The following is a 27,030-nucleotide window of genomic DNA, read 5'->3' on the forward strand; positions in this document are numbered from 1 at the left end:
TTGCACTCTTTATTTTTCCTACCCACTGAAGTCAGACTAACCAGTCTGTAGTTACCAGATTCCCTCTTAGAACTGCCTTTATGTACTGGCACTTCTCCAACCCAAAGGAATCTCTCCTAAGTCCAAAAATGCTCTCATAATTAAACCCAGTGGTTCAATACACTCCCTGGAGCTCTCCCCCAAAACTACAGGATATATGCCATCAACTCCAGGAGCCTTACTTGCCTTTGTGCTCAAAGGTTTTTCTAATAAACAAGCATCTGTAATTACAACATCACTAATTTCATATGGTCCAGCCTCATTTGTACAGCCTCTTCTCAGCATGAAGGGTCTTTCTTTCATCAGTAAAGAACAATGAAAGTGCAAAGTACCTATTCAATTCATCTGCAACAACAGCTGGATTATCTAAGACTTTCCCACGCCCGGGTGCACAAGGATCTGATCTGATTTGCGTTCTTCTTCAGTGTATTCACATACATGAAAAATGTATGTGAATACAACATACATTGTCCCCATTCTTTGCTCTTTTAACCAATGCTTTCTTGCTCTATCCTATGCTATCTTTTTCTGCTCTATTTAACTGGCCAACTCCACAATTGTCCATTTCAGCATCCGCCTCCTGCAGTATTTTCTTAAATTTATGTATGCATTCATGGCTTCTGTAATTCAAATTTATTTGCCAACCCCAGGCAATTGGCCCAATTCATAATTGCCATATAATGCCTTAAACTGTCAAAGTCTCCTCTTCTGAAGTTAAAACCATGCCTTTACCTTTAACTACTGCAACATTTTTCTTCATCTTCCAACTGACAATTGCATGATCACTTCCTGATAATGGTTCCTGTACTTAAGGCCCTGTGATATCATCTGATTCATTAGTAATGATGAGGTTAAGAATATTCTCATCTCTAGTACTTTCTCTAATATAATGGTACAAATAATAATCATCTAGTTTATTTAAAAATTTTTTCCCCATGGTGAGTTTCCCCTCCCATTTATTCCAATTGGTCTGGGGCAGACTGAAGTCACCCATAATAAGACTTTTGTGCTTGCTTGCTCATTCCATTTGCATGGACTCTTGTCATACTCTTCATAATTCTGGTCTGTCTGTAGCTTGCTTACTCCCACTCTCATTATACCTTTGCTTCCAACTAACTCACACCACACAGATTCTATGCTGGCAGACCCAACTTCAGTCAAAAAAAGTTCTTTTCATGCTCAGGCTGATTTTGATAAGAAGCATGATCCTTCCACCCCTTCTATCATCCCTAAATACATTATACATACCGTACTGGAATTCCCAATTTCCGGATTGCACCTTGTTTCTGTTAGCCCTATTATATTAGCATTAGTTGTCCTAACCAGGAGTTCAAATTCAGCCATTTTATTGAGAAAAACTCCTGACATTACTGTAGACACAGTTAAGACTAAGTAATCTTCTATAGTGCATTACCCTGACACACCCCTTGAAATTATTTAGGTTTGTAGCCCAAGCTTTATCTTCCCCCTCATTTGAAACAACCCTTAAAACGTCTTGTCAACATCTGCTGTTGTGGCAACAAACAATTCATGAGGCGAGTGCAAGCAATACGTTGATCAAGATCATTAGATAAATGTAGGGCGCCTCCGTAGCCAGGTGGGAAGGAGCAGCAGTGCATAGCACGCTTCTTGATTAGACCGGGGTTCGAGCCCGTCACCACCAAATACGGAGGATGCGGAAAGGTCAGGGAATGACCACCGCATATCATGGAGCAATATGGCCTTAGTTGCTAATGCTCCTGAAAACCGAAATAACACAACAGATAAATGTAGATCTAAATTACCCTTCTGCCTCCCAACTAGCAATATCCCTGAACCCTTAGGTTCTGACATCCATCTACTCTGATCTTGCCATCTTTCGATTTCAGGACATCAGCCAAAGGATGTGGGTAGTAATCCAACAGTAAGAGCCTTTTCTTCAAGTTTTATTGGAAAGCAAGTGATATCTCATTGATGGTATTGATAGTACAAACTCTTTTTCAAACCATGAAGCAAAAATACCACTCATCATCCAAGTGTTGGAGCTATTTTTATAAATCACAGGTAGAGATTTCATGTTGATGTGCTTAAAACAGGGGTCTCTTAATTTTACCAAAGCTCAATGGCTTTATATTGTGATTTCCAGACTTGTTCACACACAGTAACACAGTAATTCTCTCTTTGTTAGTTTTCATGCTTGCTTTGTTGGGTGCCTTATTAATATCCAGTGACTTGTCGGGGAGAAGTTTATAGTACAGTGTTGTTTTGTCACAGTAGTACAACTGTTCACCTGTGAACTGAGCATCTTGAATCACATTATGTAGAAATTCAGGAAATGCAATAGCATTTCTGCTGCTGTGATGTTGCCACATGCAGATTCACCTACAAGACTAACATGGGATATCCCATGACAGCCTTTCATCTCCAAAGCCACCCTTCAAACGCTTTATATGTATCATCATCTGGACCAAGCAGCTTATGAAATTTAACCCTTTCAAAATTACCTCATTTATTGGTGATTCTTCACTACACTTCTGGAGAAACCACTTGTATAAGCATTGATCCACATTACTATTTTACAAAGTCTATTTTTATTTCTTTGGAGGCCTACTTCATCTATGGAGTCTACAAATGGAGTCTTCTATGGAGTCTACAAATTAAAGCAATTTTTCTTCCTTTTTCATTCAACCATAGATCATCCTCCTAGAATTCTACACTCATGAAATATACTGCATTTTGTTTCACTACTCTTAACTCTTTTAATAATCTTTTAACTTTTCTTCAACTGTAAAAGTTTTTCTCTTGGTGGCCATTATTTCAGTACTATTGATTTACAAATTTTGCTAAGTATTTATTTCTGATGCCCTAGAATTTACACTGAGTGGAGAGAAATCATGAATACCAATCTAGTAATGGGTAGGCCCATCTTTTGCCTGGATGAGGGCAGTCACACGGCGAGGCATTGAATCCACTAGTTCATGAAAGCGTTCCACAGGTATTTCCATCCATGCTCTTGCTGCACCGTTGTCCATAATTCCGTTGCATTCCTGGGTAGAGGATCCAAAGCTCGAACGGTCCTTTCCACAGCATTCCAAAGATGCTCCACAGGGTTCATGTCCAGTGAACAGAGAGGCTATTCCATGGTGGTAAAATCTGCGGAATGCACTTCAAACCATGTTCTAGTCATCACGGATCTGTGGGGAGGTGCATTGTCCTGCTGGAAGAGTCCACTGCCCTGTCAGTGCATGATGACCATGAAGAGATGCAGATGGTCTGCAAGGATGGACACGTAGCCTGGACCATTCAGAGATGCATCTAGATGTACCAGAGGTCCTAACGTGTGCCAGTTGACCGTGCCCCAGACCATTACCAACTGTCCACATGCCTGAACAGTTGCTTGTTGACATGGCGAGTACATAGCTTTGTGCAGTTTTTCTTAGATACGTACCCTCCCATCTCGAAGTAAATGGAAATGGGACACATCAGACCAGGAGACCCATCTCCAATCAACCAAGGTCCAGTGCCAATGTTCTTTCGCCAGTTGAGGCATAGAGTCCTGTGTCATGCTGTTAGCAATGGGATTCTGGTGAGTCAGCAGCTCCCATAACCTATTGCAGCTCTAATGATGCAGAAATGGGTCCACCAAGACCATCAGGTCTTGGTAGACCCATTTCTGGCACCTCCCTTGTTGAAGTCAGCAGTGATTTGTGCCATGGTTACTCTCCAGTTGGCTGAAACAATGCAAGACAGATGTCAAAGGCAAAGTTCATCCACCACCTTTCTCTGCCCACGATGAGATGTTATTCTGGAAATGGCATATTCCCAATACACTCTTGATACTGTCGAATGGGGATAGTGCAATTTTTGTACCATCTCCATGATAGAGTGATCCATGCGTCACCCACTATCATCCCTCTTTCATAGTCAGTTAACTCATGATGTTTATCCATACTGACATCGAATTACCGTCTACGTGAATACAGTGTACCTATATACCTGCCAAGCAATGGGTTTGTCCACTAGCACGAGTGGTGGCCTAGAAACCATGTATCCCATGAATTCTATCCTTTTAGTGTAGTGTTTTGAGAAAACAAAATCGAAACCAAAAACTGTCCAGCATATTATAGTGCCTTTTGCTTTTTCATTTTCATCTACTGTTTTCACCATTCTGAGATTTTTAACTAAGGCTAAAACATTTCTTTGCCTTCTCTATACTTGTTTTGCATGTCAATCTAAGAATATTTCCAGGAATTTTTCTCTAGCCTCTTTCACTCCTGTAGCTCTCTTGCAATTTTCTTTATATTCCAAAAAATATTTATTAGATTTATTCACCAAAAATATCCTATTTTTTTCCCTTTTCTCTGTTTCTTTAACTTCTTGGGTCTGCCATGGCATTCTGAATTTTTCTTGTCTCTACAGACTTTTGCCTTTCATACCTCTTTGTAGATTCCACTAATATTTAAATATTTTCTCTTAAATATGTTTTCATTCTTCACCTAAAGTCATATCAGAATCAGGAATGCCATTTAACTTTTAAACAAGGTAGCTTCTAAATTTAAGAGCTGTTAGCAAACAGAGTACTTTTCTAATTTTGCCCATTTTAACACTTTATTACACCTCTTATTTTTAGTACTAATCATCATCTTTAATTTGCTCAATACAAAATAACAGTCACTTCCAATCTCATACCCTTGTATATCCTTCTATCTTCAAGTGGTGATTCTTTTTTAATAACAAAAAGGATCTTAAACTTGTTTCTATTATGCTTCCTCTATGTAAACTTTTGATTATCTTTATGCTGAAATATCCTGTTTGCAATTAAGAGTGCATGCACAAAATTTTAGTAGCCTTTTACCATTACTGTTAGGTTTACCCCCCCCCCCCTTTTTTTTCTTTCTCTCTTTTTCCCCTCCAAATTTTCTTCATACCTCTGTAGACATAATTGTTATTTATCTTGTTATTAAATCTCCAATCAACACTATTCTTTGTCAATAGTTTTCTGTTGCTCTTTCTAAGATATCAGAGAACTTCTCTATTTCATCTTTTTTTAAGCCTTCAAACTGAGCTACATGAACAGACAAATTTGTTATCACTCAACTTTCCATCTTAAAAACACCCATAATTATACTGGATAATGCTTCTTGGCCAATTAAATTTCTTCCAAGCTAATTCTAAAAGCTATTGCTAAACCATTCCTGTACCATATCTTACTTCCAAAATAAATTAATTTCTAATTATTATATACTGTATTCATCCACTTAGTTTCTGCGACTGACTAACCTGATATAAAATCAACCTAGTTCTGCTAATTCCATTTTAGCTGATGTTGCTGGTTATTCAGTAGCATATTTACACTATACATTCTAGTTCCTGACAAATACAGGAGGGACCTTGTTAACTTGTTAATGTTGCAGCTGTTGTAAGTCCTGATTGTTTTGTACTATCATAGTGTTAAAGTGAAATGTTAATGTCAATACTGATATTTTCATCTTATGGTTAGTCACTAGAGGGCGCTGAATCTCTTTAAAAGTTACAGCTGTCAGTTACAGGCTCCGCAAAAACGATAAGTGTTCGCCTTTTATTTACATGATTGTTATTTTATATTGTACTTAATACGTAGTCATATAGTTATAGTTACGCTGGTTATTTTTTATTTTTAATTTAGATAAAGAGTTTTTGTGGACTTTACTTAGGATAGGTAAAACCGTTATTTCGTTCCATTTTGTAGCCATTGTTTTTGGATATAGTGGTAGGGAATTCAAATTTTTTAATTGAGGTAGCTAGGTAGCTCTAACGCATAATTATATAGTAATATGCTTCACTGTTTCTATTTAATAGTTTCTATTCAAATACTATTGATATTTAATTTATTGATTTTATTAATTTAAACTACCATGCCCCAGACTAGAGCAGCAAAGCAACGGGCACAAAGTGGCAGGAGTGCTGTGAATCGGGGGAGAACTGAGGGGGGGCAATTCTCCAACGCATCACAGCCTAAAAAAATGTGCAACTTGTGAAATGTTTGCCGAACTCTCTGGAACGGAACATGATATTGCTATGGGGGATGTCTTTGTGTGGGCGCGATGTAAGGAGTGTAAGGAAATCAGGCGACAACTCAGCGTTGTTATGGGCCTATATGAGAGTTTGAAGGACAGGGTGGATGCCCTCGAAATATCTAAATTGAGGGGCCCATCAGGCTCTCAGCTGCCCACATCAACGCCAGAGCTTGCACTTGGTCATCACGCAACACAGCGGCAACCCCTAAGGCAGAATGCGCTGGTCCCACAGGAACTAGTAGTTGTTGGTGACTCTATTGTCAGGGAAACGGGGAACATCCTTTGTAAAAAGGATAGGTGGAACAGGACCAGGGTATGTCTGCCAGGGGCAAAGGTTGATGACGTTGCAGAGCGGATATCATCTTTCAAGGGCACAAAAGGTGACATAGTTGTACACGTTGGCACTAATGATATTAAGAGTAGGAGACCGGCGGAATTACTCAACAAGTACAGGTCACTGTTGAAAAAAAGCCGTGAAATAGGGTTGAATTTGAAAGTGTCTGCAATTCTGCCCAGACACGATAGGAGGGAGTACATGATGAGAGCCTTGTCGATCAATTCGGCCCTGGAAAGACTGTGCAAGGCTGAAGGGGTAGAATTTTTTTCAGCCTGGACTGTACTTGTTAACAGGAGAGATTGCTTCTACAGGGATGGGATACACTTAAATAGAAAGGGTGCAAGAATATTTGCTGATGCTATCGAGGCAGCGTTAGGTGGGTCGGAAAACTGCTAGTTTGGGGGGGATACAAAGACTAATAGATTAACAGTAACCGCAGGCAGAGGTGAAGGTGATTCTTGCACAATCTTCTATTAGAATAAGAAGCGACCTGGAGCGAGGGGTGTTGGGGGTTTCAGGGACGGATGGCAGTCATCATGGAATAGTTGGGTATATGGGATGTGTTAGGGTAACAAGGAATAGGCATAGGAGCATGTATGCTTGCATGTATACCAATGCTAGAAGTATAGTAAATAAATTTGATGAATTTGAAGTGTTGGTCAAGACATCAAAGGCGGATATTGTTGGGATAGCAGAGACGTGGTGTCACAAAGATATAAGGAATGCAGAACTGGAATTTGGGGAATACAATGTGTACAGAAAGGATAGACAGGACAGAAAGGGAGGGGGTGTTATGCTGTTAATTAAGAAAAACATAAAATCAAAGGAAGTGCACCCAGTTAATATAGATGAACAGTGTTCTGTTGAGTCAGTTTGGTGTGAGATAAGCACTGCGAAAGGAAAAATAAGAGTAGGAGTGTGTTATAGGCTTAATGACTTGAATGAGTACAATGAACAATTGTACAGAGAAATAGAGTGGGCCAGTAAATCAGAATGTCTTATAATGGGGGATTTTAACTTCCCAGATATTGACTGGAACTTGTGGGTTGGTCACTCACACACTAGTCAGACTTTTGTGGATTTATTGGATGATTGTTTTCTGCAGCAGTATGTTCGAGAGGCAACCAGAGAAAGTAACACTCTTGATCTGGTTATCAGCAGTGATCATTCGTGTATTAAGAATTTGCAGATAAAGGAACCACTAGGTGGCAGTGATCACAGTGTGCTGAAGTGGGATTTACTCAAAGAGGTAACTACCGTCAGGGGTAAAGGAAAGGGTTTTTGCTTCCGTAAAGGGGAGTACAGTGGTCTCAGACAGTTTCTAAATTCTGTACAGTGGGATCAACTGACGATGTTACAAACAGTAAATTCTAAGTGGGAAGCATTCAAAGAATTAATCGTGGAAGCTACTAGACTTTATATACCGATTAAGAAATATCGTTCAAGGTTTAGGCCTAAATGGTTATCAAATGAACTAATGAGAAGAAAAGAACGTGACAGAGAAGAAAAATGCATGGGATGCATATAAATTATCAGGTGACGCAGAAGCCTGTGGCAGATATAAGCTAGTCTGTAATCAGGTCACAAAGGAGGTTCGGCAGGCGAAGGCGGATTACGAGAAATCTTTGGCAAAAGATGCTAAGAAAAACAGCAAGGATTTCTTTACTTATATAAACTCTAAAAGGAAGGGAATGAATCTGATTGGTCCACTTGACATCGATGGTTCGACTGTTGATGATCCTGCTCAGATAGCAAACAAACTGAATGAGTATTTTGCATCTACATTCACACGTGAGGAATTATTACAATTTGAAAATGGAAGAAGGTTATCAAATTGTAGCAGTGTGCTTAATGATTTTGTAATAACTGAGAGCAAAGTGGAGGAGAAATTGTTGAAGTTAAACATAAGAAAGGCACCTGGGGTGGATGGGATCTATCCAGTTATTTTAAAGGAGGCGGCAAAGCAACTAAGCAAACCCTTAGCCATAATTATGAGAGCATCCTTGGACTCAGGGGAGGTTCCCACGGACTGGAGATGTGCAAATGTGTCCCCAATTCACAAAGGTGGATCGAAGGGTGACACGAGTAATTACAGACCAGTTAGTTTAACTTCTGTTCCGGGTAAAATAATGGAGTCGCTGGTTAAAGATGCATTGCAGGATCATCTAGACAAGACTGCAGCAATAATTCAAACACAGCATGGGTTTGTTAAGGGAAAGTCTTGTCTGACAAATTTGATTGGTTATTATGATGTGGTCACAAAGGAACTGGATGCAAAAAATAATTTTGATATCATATACTTGGATTTCAGGAAAGCTTTTGACACTGTTGTGCATGGAAGACTACTGTACAAATTGGAGCAGAATGGTATTAAGGGTAAGTTGCTACAATGGATAAAAGGATGGTTAAGTGGGAGAAGACAGAGGGTGGTAATCAATGGGTGCTGCTCTTCGTGGACTAATGTTATTAGTGGAGTCCCACAGGGTTCGGTGTTGGGTCCACTGTTGTTTTGTGTATTTATCAATGATATTGATGAAGGTATATAAGGCTTAATGTCGAAGTTTGCAGATGACACAAAGGTTGGCAGGGTTGTTAATGACAGTAATGGCAGTGTGCTACTGCAACAGGATCTAGATAATTTGGGCAGATGGGCTAAGAAGTGGCAACTGAAGTTTAACCTTGACAAATGCAAAGTACTGCATATGGGTAGAAGTAACCCCAGAGAAACGTACCAACTGTGTGGTACTACACTTAAGGTGGTAGAAAATGAAAAAGACCTGGGAGTAATTGTGCAGTCAGATATGAAGTTTTCTGAATAGTGCAGACAGGCTGCTAGGGCGGCTCATGGGGTTTTGTCAATGATATATAGGAATTTTGCTAGCAGGGAAAAGGAGGTGATTGTCCCTCTGTATAAGGCAATGGTCAGGCCACGCCTTGAGTACTGCGTACAGGTCTATAGGCCTCATTTTAGGAAGGAATGTAGATTTGCTTGAGCGTGTACAGAGAAGAGCAACACGATTGGTGAGGGGAATGAAGGGATTCTCTTACCAAGAGAGGCTTAAGTTCTGCAAATTGCAGTGGCTGGAGACTAGGCACCTGTGCAGTGATCTGACTGAGGTCTATAAGGCCTTGAATGGGTTGAGCACGCTGAATTCTGATGGGATCCTTCCACTTGTTCAGATTACCAACCTACGGGGACATAAGTTCAAATTAAGAAAGGACAGATGTAGAATAGATGTGTGGAAATTTGCCTTTAGCCAGCGGGTGGTTAATTGCTGGAACAAACTTCCATCTGTCGTTGTAGAAGTTGATAGGTTAAATAAATTTAAGGAGGAACTGGACAGGCATTTGGAGGGAATGGTGTGATTTTTTTTTTTTTTTTTTGGCTGATGCTGCATAAGCTCCTACACTTGCTTTCTTGCATCATGTGCCACTACTACTACTACTACTACTATAATAATAAAGAAAAAGTATTCTGTGCATTAGATTTGTGAAATATATATACAAACATATGCTATGTGGCTGCAAAATGTATAAAGTTTAGTTTACATATAATCACAGCATAACAAAATGTCCATTTAAAAAAAAAAAAATATATATATATATATATATATATATATATATATATATATATATAAAGAATGATTGATTAATTTGTTCTAAAGTTACAACAAAGTAATGCAATATAATATAAAAATATATGAATTTACAATTAGACCATAATTTTTAAAATTTATTCAAGATTAAATATTCTCACCTGTAATTAATGTATCTCCATAAAGAGCTTTAAATTCGTCAAATTTACTACCATCAACTATCCGTGCTATAACCTGCAATTGTGCAAACATCTCATTCTTAATCATAAGAGTTTTGTTTGCAATATACATAGAATGCTAAAACCAAATGATCCTTTTTACACAGTTACAAATCTTTCAGTGAAGAAAAATAAATTGGAGATCTTAACACCATTTGTTGTTGTTGTTTGTTTTTTAGGAGCATTAGCCACTAAGGCCATATTGCTCCGGGAATATGCGGTGGTCATTCCCTGACCTTTCCAGATCCTCCGTATTTGGTGGTGACGGGCTCGAACCCCGGTCTAATCAAGAAGCATGTGCTAGGCACTGCTGCTCCTTCCCACCTGGCTACAGAGGTTAACGCCATTTATTCTTAACAATATATAAATTTATATGCAATACATAAAGGAGCATATTTCATTTGAATATTTTGATATCTGAACTGGGAGATTTTTTTTTTTGTTGTATTTTTGAAAAAAAAATATAAGTTTCTTGAAACTTAGTTTTTTTGGAAAAAAAAAACATAAAAATATATGAAATATAGAAAATATAAAAATATATGAAATATAAAAATATATAAAAAAAATCACTGGCATATTCTTAACATTCATTAAGAATGAACATGCACAGCTTCTATAGCAATGACTCATTCCTGCAGTAGAGTTTAGCAATAGTGAAGTGTGTAATGCTCCTGTTTCTCTTGATTTGGACTGTGACCATTGATTATTATGCTAGACAATATGAATGCTGATGTGATAATTCAAACTACTTTATCTTGAAAACATTGTATGATCTCTAAGCAATGGATCTGATTCTCTTTAAAAACAGAAACATGCACTTTTTTTTAGAAGTTTTATCTTTATATAATGTATGAATTATAATTTGGAAGAACAGAAAGTGTTTTCCATTAAACATGACATTTTAAAATCTGTTTCCTCCCCCCCCCCCTAAATTGCAGGGTTGATATATGCAGTGTTAATTTTGCATATATCAATAAATAAATCAATTTAGTAAACTTAATTATTTATCATCCTCACATACCTTGGTATGTGAGGCTGATGGTGTAATAGGAACATTTCAGGTATTCAATGAAGAAGAGTACAAGAAGTGCCACGATGTCTAATAATCTGTAACCCTCTAAGGAATTAAAGAAAAATTGAACTATATGGGTCAAAGTGCTTATTTTCTCACTCCATTTCTTGATTTACTTGTACACCATGCTGCTAAAAGAATGTTTGAAATTCTAACTTGTTATGTTATATACTGTTAATGGGATTATAGTGTCTGGGATACAACAAAAAAATAAAATAAAAGAAAGAAAAAATTATGTCGACCTGATGTAGCCGAGTGGTCAGGAACGCGAGTGCAGTAGCACATGCTCTTTGAGTGGACCGAGGTTCAAGCCCGTGATTGCTAAATACAATTACCATTTGTATTGATTGATTTATTGTAAACTCCACTGACCTGGTGGTCATGCTGGAGTATAAACAAGAACATTTTTTTAATTTTCATAATACCAAGAGATGCTAAGAAAAAAAAAAAAAAAAATAGAGAGAGAGAGAGAATATCTAACATGGCATTTAAAATAAATGTCAGTTTTTAAAATGTAACAATGTATGAAATGTAAAAATTATTCTGAAATATGAAATTTTATAAATGATTCATTTTAGGACTGTGTTCATTTATTTTTTAAGGGGACAACGTTAAAATATGAATCTGTTTTCAGTCCTGTTTTCAAATATTAATGCAACTTACCTCCTTCACATCAAAGCTTTTTAACAAATTATCTCCTACAATACCATACAAATCATCAGCTGGATAAAGAGGTTCTTCTGGTTCCAATAAGGACATCTAGAGAATAAGGAAAATACATATAGTTGAATTATTTCATCAACATATTAAATACAATATATAATACAGGTCGACCATCACTAATCTGGCAGCACTGGGACCTGTGTGGTGCCGGATTAGTGAGTTTACCGGATCACCGGTGGTTATTTTAGCAAATACAGCTAACCACCTCCTCCTACTTTTAACACGTTGACTGCCAGCCAAGCCAGTTTAAGAAACAAATTCCCCAGGGGCCAAAAAATTTAGCAAATAATTTGATTAGTAATTATAAAATAAATATTGTAATGTCAGTGTTGTTGTTTTTTCGCTTAAAATATATATATATAAAAAAAGAGACTTTTTTTTTATGTCGCATATATGTGGCCGATGTGGCCCAATAGGTTACTTTATTTCTTGAGAAGCCATGTCGGCCACATACATGTGACGCTATTACGGCATACATGTGAAGGTCATTTGTGATTAGTTTATTGCATGCGCGGCAAGTGCTGCAATAAAACTAATAAAGCTCTCAAACTTCGCAATAAGTTTGTCAGTATTGTTAGAGATTTTGTGAAAACAAGTTCGTTAGCACACTGTATTATCCATCATATTGTGTTGTGTTTTTCTGCAAGTTTGTACAAGTGTGTTGTAAAAAAAAAAAAAATCTAAAAAGGAATAGCTAAATGAAAATTACTAAAATAAGAGGAACTGACAGAAATTGCTGGAATTGACAATTAAGCAGAGTTAAACTTCTCACGGGACACACCGCTGTCGAGTTTTTTCAGAAGTTCAACTTTTATCTGTTATGGACAATGTACGGTATTTGCACTTTACACCACGAGAGGCGCGCTTTCTTTATGCATTGGAACCATGAGTGGGGCTAAATGTGAGCAGGTTATAATAATAATAAATGCAGAAAAACAAGTGGGAATGGCTTGCCAGTGTTTACGAGTTCGTGCCAACAGTTGATGCTGCCACCAAAACAGTAGCGGCAGGTCGGTGCACCGACCCAGGAATGAAATTACATTCACGGAAATTATGTCGGAATTAGCGGTGGAACCGGATTACCGGTGGCCAAATTAGTGATGGTCAACCTGCATTCCATATATAGGAACCACTAGGTAGCAGTGATCATAAATGTACTGAAGTGGGATTTACTTAAAAGGATTAAAAGAAATTAAAAATGTATTTAAATATAAATACAGCAAAATCCCATTACAAGGAATACTATTTTAATAAAAATCTCACTATAACAAAAATATTTCAGTCCTGGACAACATCCCATGTTAGCGGTTTGTATTATTAGTAGTTTGTATTCTCATTTTAATAGAATAGTTCCAATGAAAATGCAAATACAATGAATTATTTTCATTCCACATAAGCATTACTTTCAATCTTCCTAAGCATAAAATTAATTTGATTACAATGAAAGAAAAACTGTATATGAAAATCATGAATAGTTACTGCAGATATAAATAAGCACTGGTTTGGTTTTGTTAGTTGTGTCCAAAACTCAAAGTGTGCGAAATTCTCTCCATATTATAAAGATCACTTTGGAAATGATAAACAAATACCAAAAGCAATCACTTGAAGAAAAAGATGTGGTAAAAAAATTCATTATAATAATGTTTTTCCTAATGTTTTTCAATGTTTTTCCTAATTCTTGAATGATCATGCCCTGATTTAGTGGTTTCCTTTTTATTTCCCTACAATATTTGATAGTATTGCAGTTGTGTTAGGGATGCTAAGAGTGTGCACGTGCGCGCACATGCTTGCATACTAATGCTAAGGGTATAGTATATATTTTTTATGAATCTGAAAGTATTGGAGAGGTCATCAAATATAGATATTATATGTACATCAAAAACATGGTGACACTCAGACCTATAGGATGCAGAATTTCAACATGGGGAGTACAATGGTACAGAAAGAACAGTCAGGTTGTGGGGGGGGGGGTCATGCTTTTAGTTAAGAAGCACATAATCTAAGGCAGTGTATCTAGTTGCCATGGGCTGCTAGGATAACACTGAGTCATTCAGTGAATAACATCTAGCAGAAATGTAAGCAATGGAAAAACAATAATGATAGGAGTATGGTACAGGCCTAATGACTGTGATGAGTATAAATGAACAACTATATAGAAAATAAAGTGGACCAGTAAATCAGAATATCTTATAATGGAATTTTAATTTTATAGATATTGACTGGAATTTGTAGGTTAGTCACTCATACAGTAACAGAACTTTTTTGGCCTTATTGGATAACTGTTTTCTATACCATCATGTTATAGAGGTAACAATAAAAAGTAATAATCTTAATCTGATTATCAGCAGTAATTATTAACACATTAAGAAGCTACAGATAAAGGAGCTGCTAGGCAGCAGTGATCATAGTGTACTGATGTGGGATTCACTTAAAAATATATCTCCTGTAAAGGGCAAAAGGGAATGTTTGCTTTTGTAAAGGTGACTACAGTGGTTTTCAACAATTCTAAAATTCTTTTCAGTGGGACCAACTAATGGTGGTTACCAACTGCAAATTTTAAAGGCAAGAACTCAGGGAACTAAATGTAGAAGCTACAAGACTTTTTATACCAACTAACAGATTCTGTTCAATGCTTAGACCTAAATGGATGTCAGATGAACTGTTGAGCCTAGTGGCAAAACAAAAATGGAACGGATGATTATAAATAATAAGTGGATGTCGAAACCTACAGTAAATATAAGCTATGTGGAATCAAGTCACTAATGGGGGTTAGGCAAGCTCAGGCAAATTACAAGAAGTATTTGGCTAAAATTTTTTCTATTATGACATTTTTTTGAAATGTCATAATAGAAAATCATTAAATTTATACGCCTAATATTATGAAACAATGGCATAATCAAAGGGAAGGGAGAAATATCTATTTTACCCATTGCTACTAAAAATATATATTAATAGTAATCTTTAAAATTAACAGATTTCTTTAAAAATTTATTTAAAAACAAAAATATAAATTTCGCAATGAAACTTGAACATTTCTTACTAAAGTACAATGTGTTAGATAAAGAGATCCAACAAATAAGCTATACTGTGATGTATGCAAACGCTGCATTTTGATTCGCCATGAGCTGAATGCTAGAACTGGTTGTTCTATGAACTGTGAGTCTGAAGTCTAATTCAGTTACTGTACAGTCGATGTGGTGTTATCATATAGGAAAATGAACGTTCTGGTACTATTTTTTTTAGCAATACACCTCTAATCACCAATAATGATGGAAGAAACAAAGTGTGGGTTAGCAGCAGTAGCATGAACATGAAGATCCTCACATGAAAGAACTTGCTACTCTCTGTGATCATTAGTAAGAGTGCGAGGCACAAACTTGACTGAAACATATCACATTCCCAAATCTTGAGTTAAAATTAATAACCATATGGTGCAAGGAAGCTGGTTTTGCTGTACCAGCCAAAAACTAAATAAATAAAATAAACTACCTATTTGACTCCTTCCTCATGTAGGTATCTATCCAGTTGACTTTTGAATCTTCTCAAGCTGTCAGCCTCAACCACTCATGAAGGCAATTTTTTCCAGTAATTAACAATTTGCTGGCTAAAAGAAAACTTCCTGCAATCCAGCCTAAACCACTTTCTCTGTAATCTGAACTTATGGCCCCTAGTTCTAGAATCATTTATAGCAGTGAAAATTCCCCTCTCATTCATTTTACTTTCACCTCTCAGAAGCTTATACATCTCAATCAAGTCTCCTCTAACGTTTCTAATTTCCAGGCTCTATAGCCACATATCTGAATTCTTTCCTCATATGGATGCCCTTTTGCCAATCTCTCTAGAAGCTTAATATCTCTTTTTAGGTGTGATTCCCACGTTATAGGTGCAGTCTTCTTTGGAATACTGAACACAGTATTCCAAATGCAGCATTACAACTGCCTTATACAGTGGGTTTATAACCTCCTTATCTCTATAAGTAAATGTTTGATAAATCTCTGATAAGATACCATGGGCCTTCCCTGCCACCTGTCTACACCGCTTGGAGAAATTTGTGTCCAACAATATCATAATTCCCAAATCTCTTTCTTTTAACTGTTTTTAATTCAACCCTACCAAGTGCATAAGTTTTGGGGTTGCTATTCTCAAAGTGCAAGACTTTGCATTTTGCTGCATTAAAACCTAGCTGCCATTTTTCTGACCATCCCTAAAGTATATATCTAAGTCATCCTGAAAAAGCACTGTATTAGTATGAATGAGGCTAAATAATGCAAGGAAACAAATGTTTTTTAAATCAGCCAAAAATAAATAAAGAAAATTAAAATAAAACAGGATATTCATAGAATGAATATCCTGTTTTATTTTAACCATGTTTATCTCCTTTCCCACAAGGTAATTACCCAATTCTGCTTTACACGTAGTTAAGACTCACTGTCTCTTTATCACTGTCAATTTATTCCAATGTTTGACAACCCATTGCCTATAATTTGCTTACCTCATTGCCGTCTTTACTGTCTGCGACCGTGGTCACGGAGGGGTGATAATCTACCCGTAGCGTGAAGCGTCTCTCAGCATACGTCATAAAGTAAGTACTGTATTCTAAACTTTTAATCTTCCCACAAAGTTAAGCCTTGCTATACCCATGCCGACATGGCACAGAAGCAATCTGAAACGTGCAGAAAATGCTCACAATCCACAAATTGCTGGATCAAGTGCAATGGCCCCTGTAGGCATATTTTTTATGACACCTGTTGTTTTTCAAAAAACTTGCTCGCGTCTCAGCTCAGAGGCGAATCATGACGGCAATGTGCTACGTCCATGGGTACAGAATCCAGGGCAAGGGATAGCATCTCCCCACCTCCATCGCCAGCAGGCTACTCTGGTGAAGTTGACCACAGGTCACCTAATGCAAGCATGTCTGACTCTGCCACAGATCTCCTATGCTGAGATGCTCAGGCACAAACTGATCAGATCCTAGAACAGAATGAGGAGATCCTGAGTCAGAATTGTAGTAAAATGGGCAAGAAGCTTACCTTATTTGAGAATATTCTGAGAAAGCTCTGCATAGAGAATATAACTAAGAGAGTCACTACAGCAGCTGGAAGACCTACAACATTCTACGCATCGTTCTGTGTCTGCTGCTGGAGTCCATCAGTAAGCCCATCCAGGATACAGACTCCTCCCCTATGCAAATTGTTCAACACTCGAAACAAATGAATTCTGACTCCTATATCATGCGGCCCCCAGTAGAGCCGTTACTTGCAATTCTTTCACCTTCATCCGATGACCCAGAAGTCGCGAAAACATGGGAGAAGAAATCAGCACTAATCAGAAGTAATGTGCCTCCCAAGCAAGGCAAGACCAGTCTTAGTAAAGAGAATACCTTTGTTGCCCAAGCAGATCAAAATCGTGATGCAGTTATTGGCTCTAACCCTAACCCACTAGGTATTAAAATCGTGCAACGTACAGGAAGGAGGTCTAGACCATCCAGCATTTTTATAAGTCGACTATGCCCAGAAACAATGGTGGAACAAATTGAAACCCTTCTGAAGCAGCTATACATACCCAGTACCCACATCAGGGTTCCCACCAAGGATCCAGCATATGCCTCTTTCTGAATCAAGATCAAAGATCCCAATATAGAAAGGTATTTAAACACAGATATCTGGCCTGCAGGTCTCCTGGTGATGCTATCTTTCGGCGACCATAATGTGCAACCAGCAGTACATGCGCGCTCGAGACCAGAGGTGGGCAAGGTGCATTTCTTTTCATAGCTAGGCATCAAACCACTGTCCCTTTCAACCTGATGAAAGAAGAGCAGCCACTGCACCGACTAAATCCTGCAATCATCTCGTCAAGTCTGATAACCAGATACAAGTGCACATTACTAGTAGGACAGGTCCTAGTGCCACACCCTGCTCAAGAGGAATCCACCTCCAATCAGCCACCATCCTCAGGGAAAGGAACCCTAGAAATGTAATCCAGATCAAGTCCGCCAATGATAAACATGTGAAATGCTTCATGCAGAACATCAGGAGCCTGAAGAACAAGCTCAGTGCCCTGACTGACATACCTCTAAGTGTACATTACGACTTTGTTATCCTGATTGAAACCTGGCTTCATAACGACACGGACTTATCGCCTTTAACTACCAACATCGGTTATCAGTCTATTCTGACGAACAGGAAAGATAGGAAAGGAGGTGGAATCTTAATCTGCCAAAGGCAACAGCTCCCTCTAATCAAATCATGGGCACACTCTGGTAGCGATTTTGAGGCTGTTCTGGGCTGCTAGCTAGTTGACGGACTACAGTTGCTAGTATGTGCAGTTTAATTACCCCACCCATTGCAGATCAATGCATTACTAATTTTTCTGCTTGGCTCCTGACCTCTATCAAGCGCAACCAGAAAGTAATAACTCTCGGAGGCTTCAACCTGTCCCTGTCAGTTGCATCAAAACTACTTGATCAGTTAATTTCGGATCTGTCGAATCTCAACATCCACTGCATCTGTGTCCCCCCCCACTCTCGTGGAGAAGCCACATTACAGAGAATATTTTCCAGCCATGGGAGTTTTGAAGCGGTAATCAGTTCTAATTTGGCATTTCCCTCCGACCAAGCTTCTCTCATCCTCGTGTTGAAAGAATGCTATAACCAACCAAACCAATCGAACTCGTATGAAAAGATCAAGAAGGCTATGATCCAAAATACCTAAAAATTGAAACAGCAATGGATCTCTTTAGGCTCTACACCTGGTGAACTCTCAGTGAAATCGATATAGAGGAAGCTGCATTTTGGCTTCAGAGATTCCTAGAGTGGCCATGTCAAGAATATGCATCATCTGCCCACACTCAAAGCTGTGGTGGTACAGCATCCTTATGTACCATTTTAAAGACAAATAACAACTACATGTCCAATTCAAGAGATCACTCATAGAAAGATCATACTCAGTGTACTCAATAGCCAGAAGAAGTTTCCAGAAATCCAAGAAGCAGGCTATCAACTCATTCATGGAGAAGAGGATAGCGTGTGGCCAGCGATCCTGGTCAGCAGAATTGTTAGACCTGGCTGAATGGTGCGGTCATGTAACCTGGTTCGTCAAAACAGACAGTGCAGCTGCGGATTTCCCCTGGAACAGTGCCCACTACAACATAACTAATCTCATTAACGTGACGCTTGGCAAAGAGGAGCTAATCAAAGCCATCAATGCCCTGTCTAATAAGAAAACAATGGGAGTGACTCTATTCCCACCTTTTGCCTTAAAGTTGCCTCCTACTTCATCAGCGATGAGCTGACAAAGTTGTTTAACAGAATTTTACAACAGAGAGTCGTCCCAAACGCTTGGCTAAATTATAGTAATCCCAGTTCCAAAGGTGCAAAATCCGATCTCAACTGCTGAGTATCTCCTCCCCTTTTCTCAAATGCCTGGAGAAGTGCATGTTTAAAGTGGTTGCCAATCAGATCCTTTCCCAGAGACCTCAGCATACTCATTATGCACTCTCACAAAAATCACCAATAACGTGCATACAGGCTCTGAATTTGAAAACTCTTCAAGCCCGGGAGCAAGGCTATGTTATTCAAGCTGTTTTTCTTAATCTGAAAGTGGCCTTTTACTCAGTGAAAGTTAAGCCACTTATGTGCCTCCTGGAGAACTACTATTGTTGCATGGGTAATGTCTCGAAGCTCCTCAAGAATCTACTAACCAAGAGGTTCCTTACCTTCCAGCAAGGGAATAACTGCATCACAAAACAGGTGGAAGTCTGTATACCCCAAGGTGGATCATTGTTGGCATTGCTCTTTTCAGCGATATTTATTCTGCTAATTAATAAGATACTGGCGTTTATGGCCTAGGCCAATGATATTGTATGTTACCTCTCAAGCCCTGCTAACACCTCACCAGACCAGGCAGAGGAATTATCGAAGTCTGTCATCTGTCTTCTTTCTGTGAATATGCCACCTATTTTGGGGTTAAAATAAACCCTGAAAAATCTAAATATATCACCTTCTCACCTAGAGTACAAGCAGACCTCTCTGCAGCCCTCCATTTCAGGGCATGTTCTCGTCGCCACACATTCCGTAAAATTCTTAGGAGTGGTAATGGATGAAAACTTAACATATAAGGAACAAATCCAGCAACTGCATTCAAGAGCATTACGGGCTTTCTGGAGTATGAAATTTGATCTCTGTAGAGTGCACAACAAGGAAACAGTCAGAAAATTTCTCCTCTACTACTTTAGTTCTATCATCAGTTATGGTATTGAAGTTTGGTCGGCTGCTCCTATGTCCAGTCTGAAGACCCTCTGGGGTCTAGAATTCTGGGTCCTAAAGTGGGCCAACAAATGGGCTCACCTACCCTATACAACAATGAAATCACAGCTCTGCATAAATCTCAGATACACCCTGGCCCAGCCCCTGGCATATGTAAGGAAGCTCACAATGGGGCTTAATCTGTGCTCTGCTGTTCTCGACTTCATTAACATCTGGGAGATCGTAGGCTGGAAACTCCCTGGTAGCACCCTCAGAAACTGTCCAATGCTCTGTTCTAACCTGCAGAAGCTCTCGACCTTCAAGTGGCACTTTCCGAACAGCATCATCGGCACGCTGAACTCCGCGAACATTGATTTGGATGTGTAGTTCAGAGATACTGCCTACAGAGAAGAAAAGTGCAAATCCATAGTCAAGTGCCATCAGCATTCCTGAAATTGTAAGCAGAGCTAGTCATAACTCCCAGTGAAAGTTTCCAGACTGTCTCAATGTGTTGCAGCATGTATATAATAACTATAATATCTATATAATGCAATATAAGCTCTGTATAATCTATTAGCACTTTCTATACATTTTATGTACTTGCTGTGTACCCACACAGTTTTGTATGTACTGATTGTAAAATGTCCAGTTAATTGTTAGATTCCTCTGGTTGCTTGTAGCAGGAAACGTGTCCTACATTTCTATGAATAAAGAATCTTATTATTATGATAAGGTTAATGTCACGAGATCCGACCTTCTGTTGTTTCTTGAGATTTTATTTTCACATCCTCTGGTTCATCTTTCTCCTACAAGCCGAAAACAGACCTTGCTAATTCATTTTACTCAATCCTTTCAATGCTTTATATACCTCAATCAGATCTCCCTTTAGATGTCTAGTTGTCAAACTTTCCAGTCCGCATCTTTTAGCCATTCTTCACCGATGAGCCAAAACATTATGACCACCTACCTAATATGATGTTGGTGCAGCCACGTGCAGCCAAAACAGCTCGGAGTTGCTGTTCCAACACAAACCACAGATGCTCAATGGGATTGATGTCTGGGGAATTTGGAGGCCAGGACAATGCCTGGAAGTCTTCCTCATGTTCTGCGAACCAGTCTCGAACAATCCGGGTGGTGTGACATGGTGAATTACCCTGCTGAAAGATGGCACTGGCAGAGGGGAAGACCGTTGCCTGGTCACCAATGATGTTTAGATAGGTGGTAGATGTCAGAATGTCCAGCATATGGATGACTGGACCCAGGGTATCCCAGCAGAACATCGCCCAAAGCATGATGCCATCACCACCAGCTTGTTTTCGTCCCACGGTGCATCCAGGTGCCATCACTTCCCCAGGTAAACGATGCACACATACCCGGCCGTCCACATGGTGCAACAGGAAATGTGATTCATCGGACCAGATGGCCTTCTTCCAATCACTCAAGGTCCAGTTTCAATGCTCGTGTGCCCATTGTAGGCACTGTCACCGGTGAACCGTGGTTAGCATGGGCACTTGGAATGGCCTGCAGCTAAGCAGCCCCATTTTCAGCAGGGTTCGATGTACTGTGAGCTGTGACACATTACTCCCTTCACTAGCATTCCAATTACCGGCAAGTTGCCACAGTCGCCCTTCTGTTGCCATGTACTATCCGGGAGAGCCTTTGCTCACTTCGAGCATCGATGAGCCACGGTCGTCTAACACCTTGCTGGCGGTTCGTCGGTTTCCCCTTCTCGGACCACTTTTGGTGGGTACTAAGCACGGCTGAGTGTGAGCATCCAACCAGCTGTGCTGTTTCAGATATGCTCTGACCCAGATGTCTAGCCATTACATTTTGGCCTTTGTCAAACTTGCTTAAGTCCGCTGCCTTTCCTATCTGAAGAACAAGAGTAACACTGATTAACGGAGCTCAGTATCAGGTGTTTTTTATACTGTGTCCTGACCCACACACATGCCGTAGTACACCTGCAGTTGTTTCGATTTGCATAATGACTTGCTGGTCATAATGTTTTGGCTCATCGGTGTATATCTGTTGCTTTACCCTTATATGTAATTTCTCAAGACCTGAATATAATATTCCAAATGCAGTCGAAACATCACCTTATAAAGAGGAATAATGATATCCTTGCCCCTACTAGCAAAGACCCTATAAATCATAGAGAGAACACCATGTGCCTTCCTATCTGCCTGTTTACACTGCATAAAAGATTTTACGTCAGATTGAATTATAAAAGTCTTGAGCCACTTTTAGCTCCTCTACCCATAAGCTTATATGTGACCCTAGGATTGACTGACTGAATTGATTGACATGCCCTAAGAAATACCAATTTTGTTATCAACTCTGTGGATAGTTAAATGCTGACTGCCCCTGATTAGATCAGATCATAATGAACAACTGAATTATTGGCTTTTGAAGTTGAAGGCAGCCAGAGCAAGGCCCATGTGGCCCTCTTTAAACTTAGAATGGCACTGAAAAGTCTTTGAATGACACATAACATGCTCTCTAAAAGCTGTTTTTAAAACTTCCTGAGTTTCAGTTGCACTCCTCCCTAATTTGAAATAAAATTTGATGAAAAATCACTGGTCAGTTAATTCACTTATTTTAAAATACAGCAAAACACATAAAACACTTGTTCAACATATGCTAATTCAGACTAACTGCATATAAATATGATTCATATGTTAATAAGTCTAGGTGAGTCACTGAACATGTTGCAACTTGTTACAACACTGCAATTTCAAGATACAAATCAGTCCCTGAACTTTTTGATCACACCTTGTGTTAGATCATTTTATGTTTTTACACTAAAACACTTGAGAGTGCTGTACTTTCTGGTTTTCCACCGTCATATTAATAAAAATAACCATAAAGAAGAATGAGAAGGAGGAAGGAAAATGGAGCTACTCACATCTAGCTGTTTTTTACGGTTCAGATTAGCTACCGCACGCCTGGCAAGGTAGAGAGCATGAAGATCATCATCAGCAAAATAATCTGTTACACCAGACTGCCTGTGTTGTAAAATATTCTTATAAATTAAACCATATGCTTAAAATTATTCATTTTGAAAAGTTTATTCAAATTGTATTACAAAGATCTTGTAATTTGAATTAATGTTAAAAATGCTGCATGCAACATTTATTGAAGAACATAACTTCAAATGATGCAAGACAGCAAGCTTATAAAGCATCAACATAAAAGAAAAAAAAACCTTCCCACATCATCTGTCCATCCCTCCAATAGTTTGTCTATTTCTCTGAATTTAGTCAAACTACCCACTTTCAAAACAACAGATGGAAGCTTGTTCCGACAATCAATCACCACTGGCCGAAGGCAAACTTTGACACATCTACCCTGCAACCATTCTTTCACAATTTGAATTTATGCCCCCCCATGAGTAGTATGAGCAAGAGGAAGAATGCATCAACACTGAGCTTGCTGAACCCATTCAAAGCCTTAAACAACTCAATCAGAACACCCTGCAGGTGTCCTGATTCCAAATGCAGACTAGACAGCTGCAAATTGCAGTGACTAGTAGTCTCCAGACACTGCAATTTACAGACCTGAGGCCTTTCTTGGCAAGACCACCCTTTTGTTCTCCTCACCAATCTCCTTGTCCTTCTCTGTACCCATTCCAGGAGATCTATGCTATTCCTAAAATAAGGCCTCTAGACCTGTATGCAGTACTTAAGATGCATCCTAAACATTGTCTTGTACAATGGGATAATCACCTAATTATCAGTGCTAGCAAAATTCCTATATATCATTGACAAAAACCAATGAACTGTCCTGGAAGCCTGTCTGCCAGAGTACTGCCCAGAGTATTTCATACCTGACTGTGCAGTTACCTGCCAGATCTTTTCATTCTCCACTACCCCTACCCACAGGTGGTACCACATGGTACATTACTCTGGGGTTACTGCTACCCATATGTAGTATCATGAATTTGTCAATGTTCAACTTCAACTGCCATTTCTCAGTCCATCTGCTTAATTTTTCTAGATCTTGTTGCAGTAGCTTACCTTGATTATTGTCAATAACTACCTGATTAACCTTTGTATCATCTGCAAACTTAGATATTAAAAGCTTGACACACCTTCATCAATATCATTAATAAATATAGAAAACAATGATGGGCCCAGCACCGAACCCTGGGGGACTTCACAAATAATAGTAGTCCACGAAGAGCAGAGTTCATTAATAACCACTCTGTCTTCTCCCAACAAATCATCCCTTTATTCACAGCAAACTTGCCTGTAATGCCACACTGTTCCAATTTGTAAAACAGTATCCTATGTGCAATAGTCAAAAGCTTAATCATTTTCATTTCTAAATCAATTTTGTTTCATTTCCTATCACTGCCACCACTTGCACTTTCCATTGGTTGCTTTCCCTTCATCATTGTAATAAGTAAATAGGAATTAAAGAGAAGATCCTGAAAATTTATTTATGTTTTTTATATGATTGAAGATTTTAGTGAAGGGAAAACATATTTCACCATAATAACGTAAAACCCCACACAATTCCAGTAATCGGGATTATGGCAAATGCAATAAGATCAATTTTACTACCCGTTTATAATTAGATTCACTAACAGAAAAGCCCAATAAACCGGAAAGTGCAAATTGTTTTATGGTCATAACCTCCAGAAATGTTCTTTAGAAAAATATCACAAAGGTGTTCAAAATTGATTCTTATAACGGAACATATGATAATGATGAAATGGTAGAGCTCCATTATAAAAATGACCTTTTAGAGGGATAAATAGCTTAGTTATATAGCAAAAATTTCAACTTCCAAGATCTTGGAACAAATTACCAAAAAAAACCAGTGTGTTATTGGAATGTTTTCACAATACCTCCATTTATTACTGAGTGATGCAAAATAAGTTTCCATGATTTTTTTTTTTTTGTTTGCACCAGCCGGCAAAAACTTACGTAAAGTCGAATTTACTGAAGTCGAGTATTACGTAAGTCAGGAAGTTCCTGTGTACAGTATATAGCAATAAAATATGAAATAAATAGTCTATAGGCTACAGCATGTTTCCAATAGAACATGGTACTGCTTCTACTGGAACGTGCAGCTGTGTGGAAAGCAAGGTGGCTAAGATTACAAGGCCTGCTGGGGGTCTTCATGAACAAACAAATACACAGGGTGTGTTAGGGTTGCTTTTAAATTTTACTTGTCTATTCACTTCCCTAAAAATTTCACATGCAATTGCAGAGAATTTGCATAGCTGTAACTCATGTTAAGGGTGCACATGATCTATTTTGTTTACACCAATGAAAAAAATAATAATAAAAAAAATACATTGACTACTAATGGTACAATATACATGATTTCTCAATGCAGGTACTATGCAAGGGACTGCATGCCCATACTCAATTTGAAAGAGAGAATAACAATAAATGTTCTTCAGAAAAAAAAAAGAAAAAATTTCTGAATTGGAGAATTTAAAAAAATTAACTATTCTGTATAAATAATTCCTGGGGTAGATGAATTTCTCACACATAATTTCACTGCAATTCTGCATAGACAGGATAGTTGGGAATACATGATGAGTTGTGTCAATCAATTTGGCCCTGAAAAGAGTGTATGCAATGCTCGTGGGATAGAATTTCTCTCAGCACAGTCTGTGCTTGTTAACAGGAGAGACTGCTTTTATAGGGATGGGCCACACTTAAATAGAAGGGTGCAAGAATATTTGCTGTTACTGAGGCAGTGTTAGATGGGTTGGGAAAAAATGCTAGCCTGGAGGAAACACACACAAATAGATTAAAAGCAGCTGCAAGCAGAGGTGTAAGAGATGCTGACACTGCTTCTATTGGAAGATGCAGCAGCCTGGAAAGCAAGGTGTCTGGGATTACAAGGCCTGCAGGGAGTCCTTGTGGAACAAGCAAATATAAACAACAAATTTTCTGTTCATGCTCTGAGGATGACTACAGAGTGAGAGATGTTCATAAGATAAAGAGAATACAAGAAACAATACAGTAATTAGCAGACGGGGGCTCAAATGCTGGTCACTTAAAGCACATTTACTTATGTACCCTCGTGGCTGACTACTTGGCTATGGCAGCCACACGTACATGGTCTGTGTTAGGATTACTAAGAGTAAAACTAAGTACACATATACTTGCATATACACTAATGCTAGGAGCATAGTAAATAAATTTGATGAATTTGACTGGTCAAATCATCAAATGCAGACATTGTGGGGATATCAGAAATATTGTCATACATAAGGATGCAAAATTTGAATATGGGAAGTACAATGTGTAAAGAAAGGCCAAACAGGAGACAAAAGAGGGTGATTATGCTCTTAGTTAAGAGGCATATTAAATCTAAGGCAGTGCATCCACTTGAGTGTCCAGTGCATTGCCGAGTCAGTTTGGTGTGACAAGCACAGGAAAAACAAAAATAAGAGGAGTATATTATAGGCCTAATGACTGTGATCAGCATAGCAAACAACAATACAGAGAAAGAATGGGCCAGTAAATCAGAATGTCTTATAATGGGGAATGTCTTATAACTTTCCAGATAGTGACTGAAACTTGTGGGTTGGTCGCTCACAACTAGCAAGACTTTTGGTGGATTTATTGGATGACTGTTTCCTCAGCAGAATGTTAGAGAGGCAACAGGAAGAAGCAATACTCTTGATCTGATTATCAGCAGTTATTCTTCATGCATTAAGAATCTGCAGGTATACGACCCATTGGGTGGCAGTGATCACAATGTACTGATGTGGGATTTATTTCAAGTAGCTACTGTCAAGGG

At 38.6% G+C, this 27,030-nt stretch overlaps 1 protein-coding gene across 2 annotated transcripts in view; it reads right to left on the reverse strand.

The window, feature by feature from the left end:
* Mccc2 (methylcrotonyl-CoA carboxylase subunit 2) overlaps positions 1-27,030 on the reverse strand; it is a 118,520-nt gene that overhangs the window by 39,689 nt on the left and 51,801 nt on the right. For both annotated transcript variants that reach the window (XM_090384174.1, XM_090384175.1), the window contains exons 9-11: positions 23,168-23,267; positions 11,961-12,056; positions 10,169-10,241 (exon numbers count right to left, since the gene is read on the reverse strand). In XM_090384174.1, the coding sequence (XP_090240300.1) occupies positions 10,169-10,241; positions 11,961-12,056; positions 23,168-23,267 (269 nt within the window). The remainder of the gene's footprint in view (positions 1-10,168; positions 10,242-11,960; positions 12,057-23,167; positions 23,268-27,030) is intronic.

The sequence above is a fragment of the Mastigoproctus giganteus genome, chromosome 1, assembly GCF_048544385.1.
Source record: "Mastigoproctus giganteus isolate SK-2022 chromosome 1, ASM4854438v1, whole genome shotgun sequence".
NCBI lineage: Eukaryota > Metazoa > Arthropoda > Arachnida > Uropygi > Thelyphonidae > Mastigoproctus > Mastigoproctus giganteus.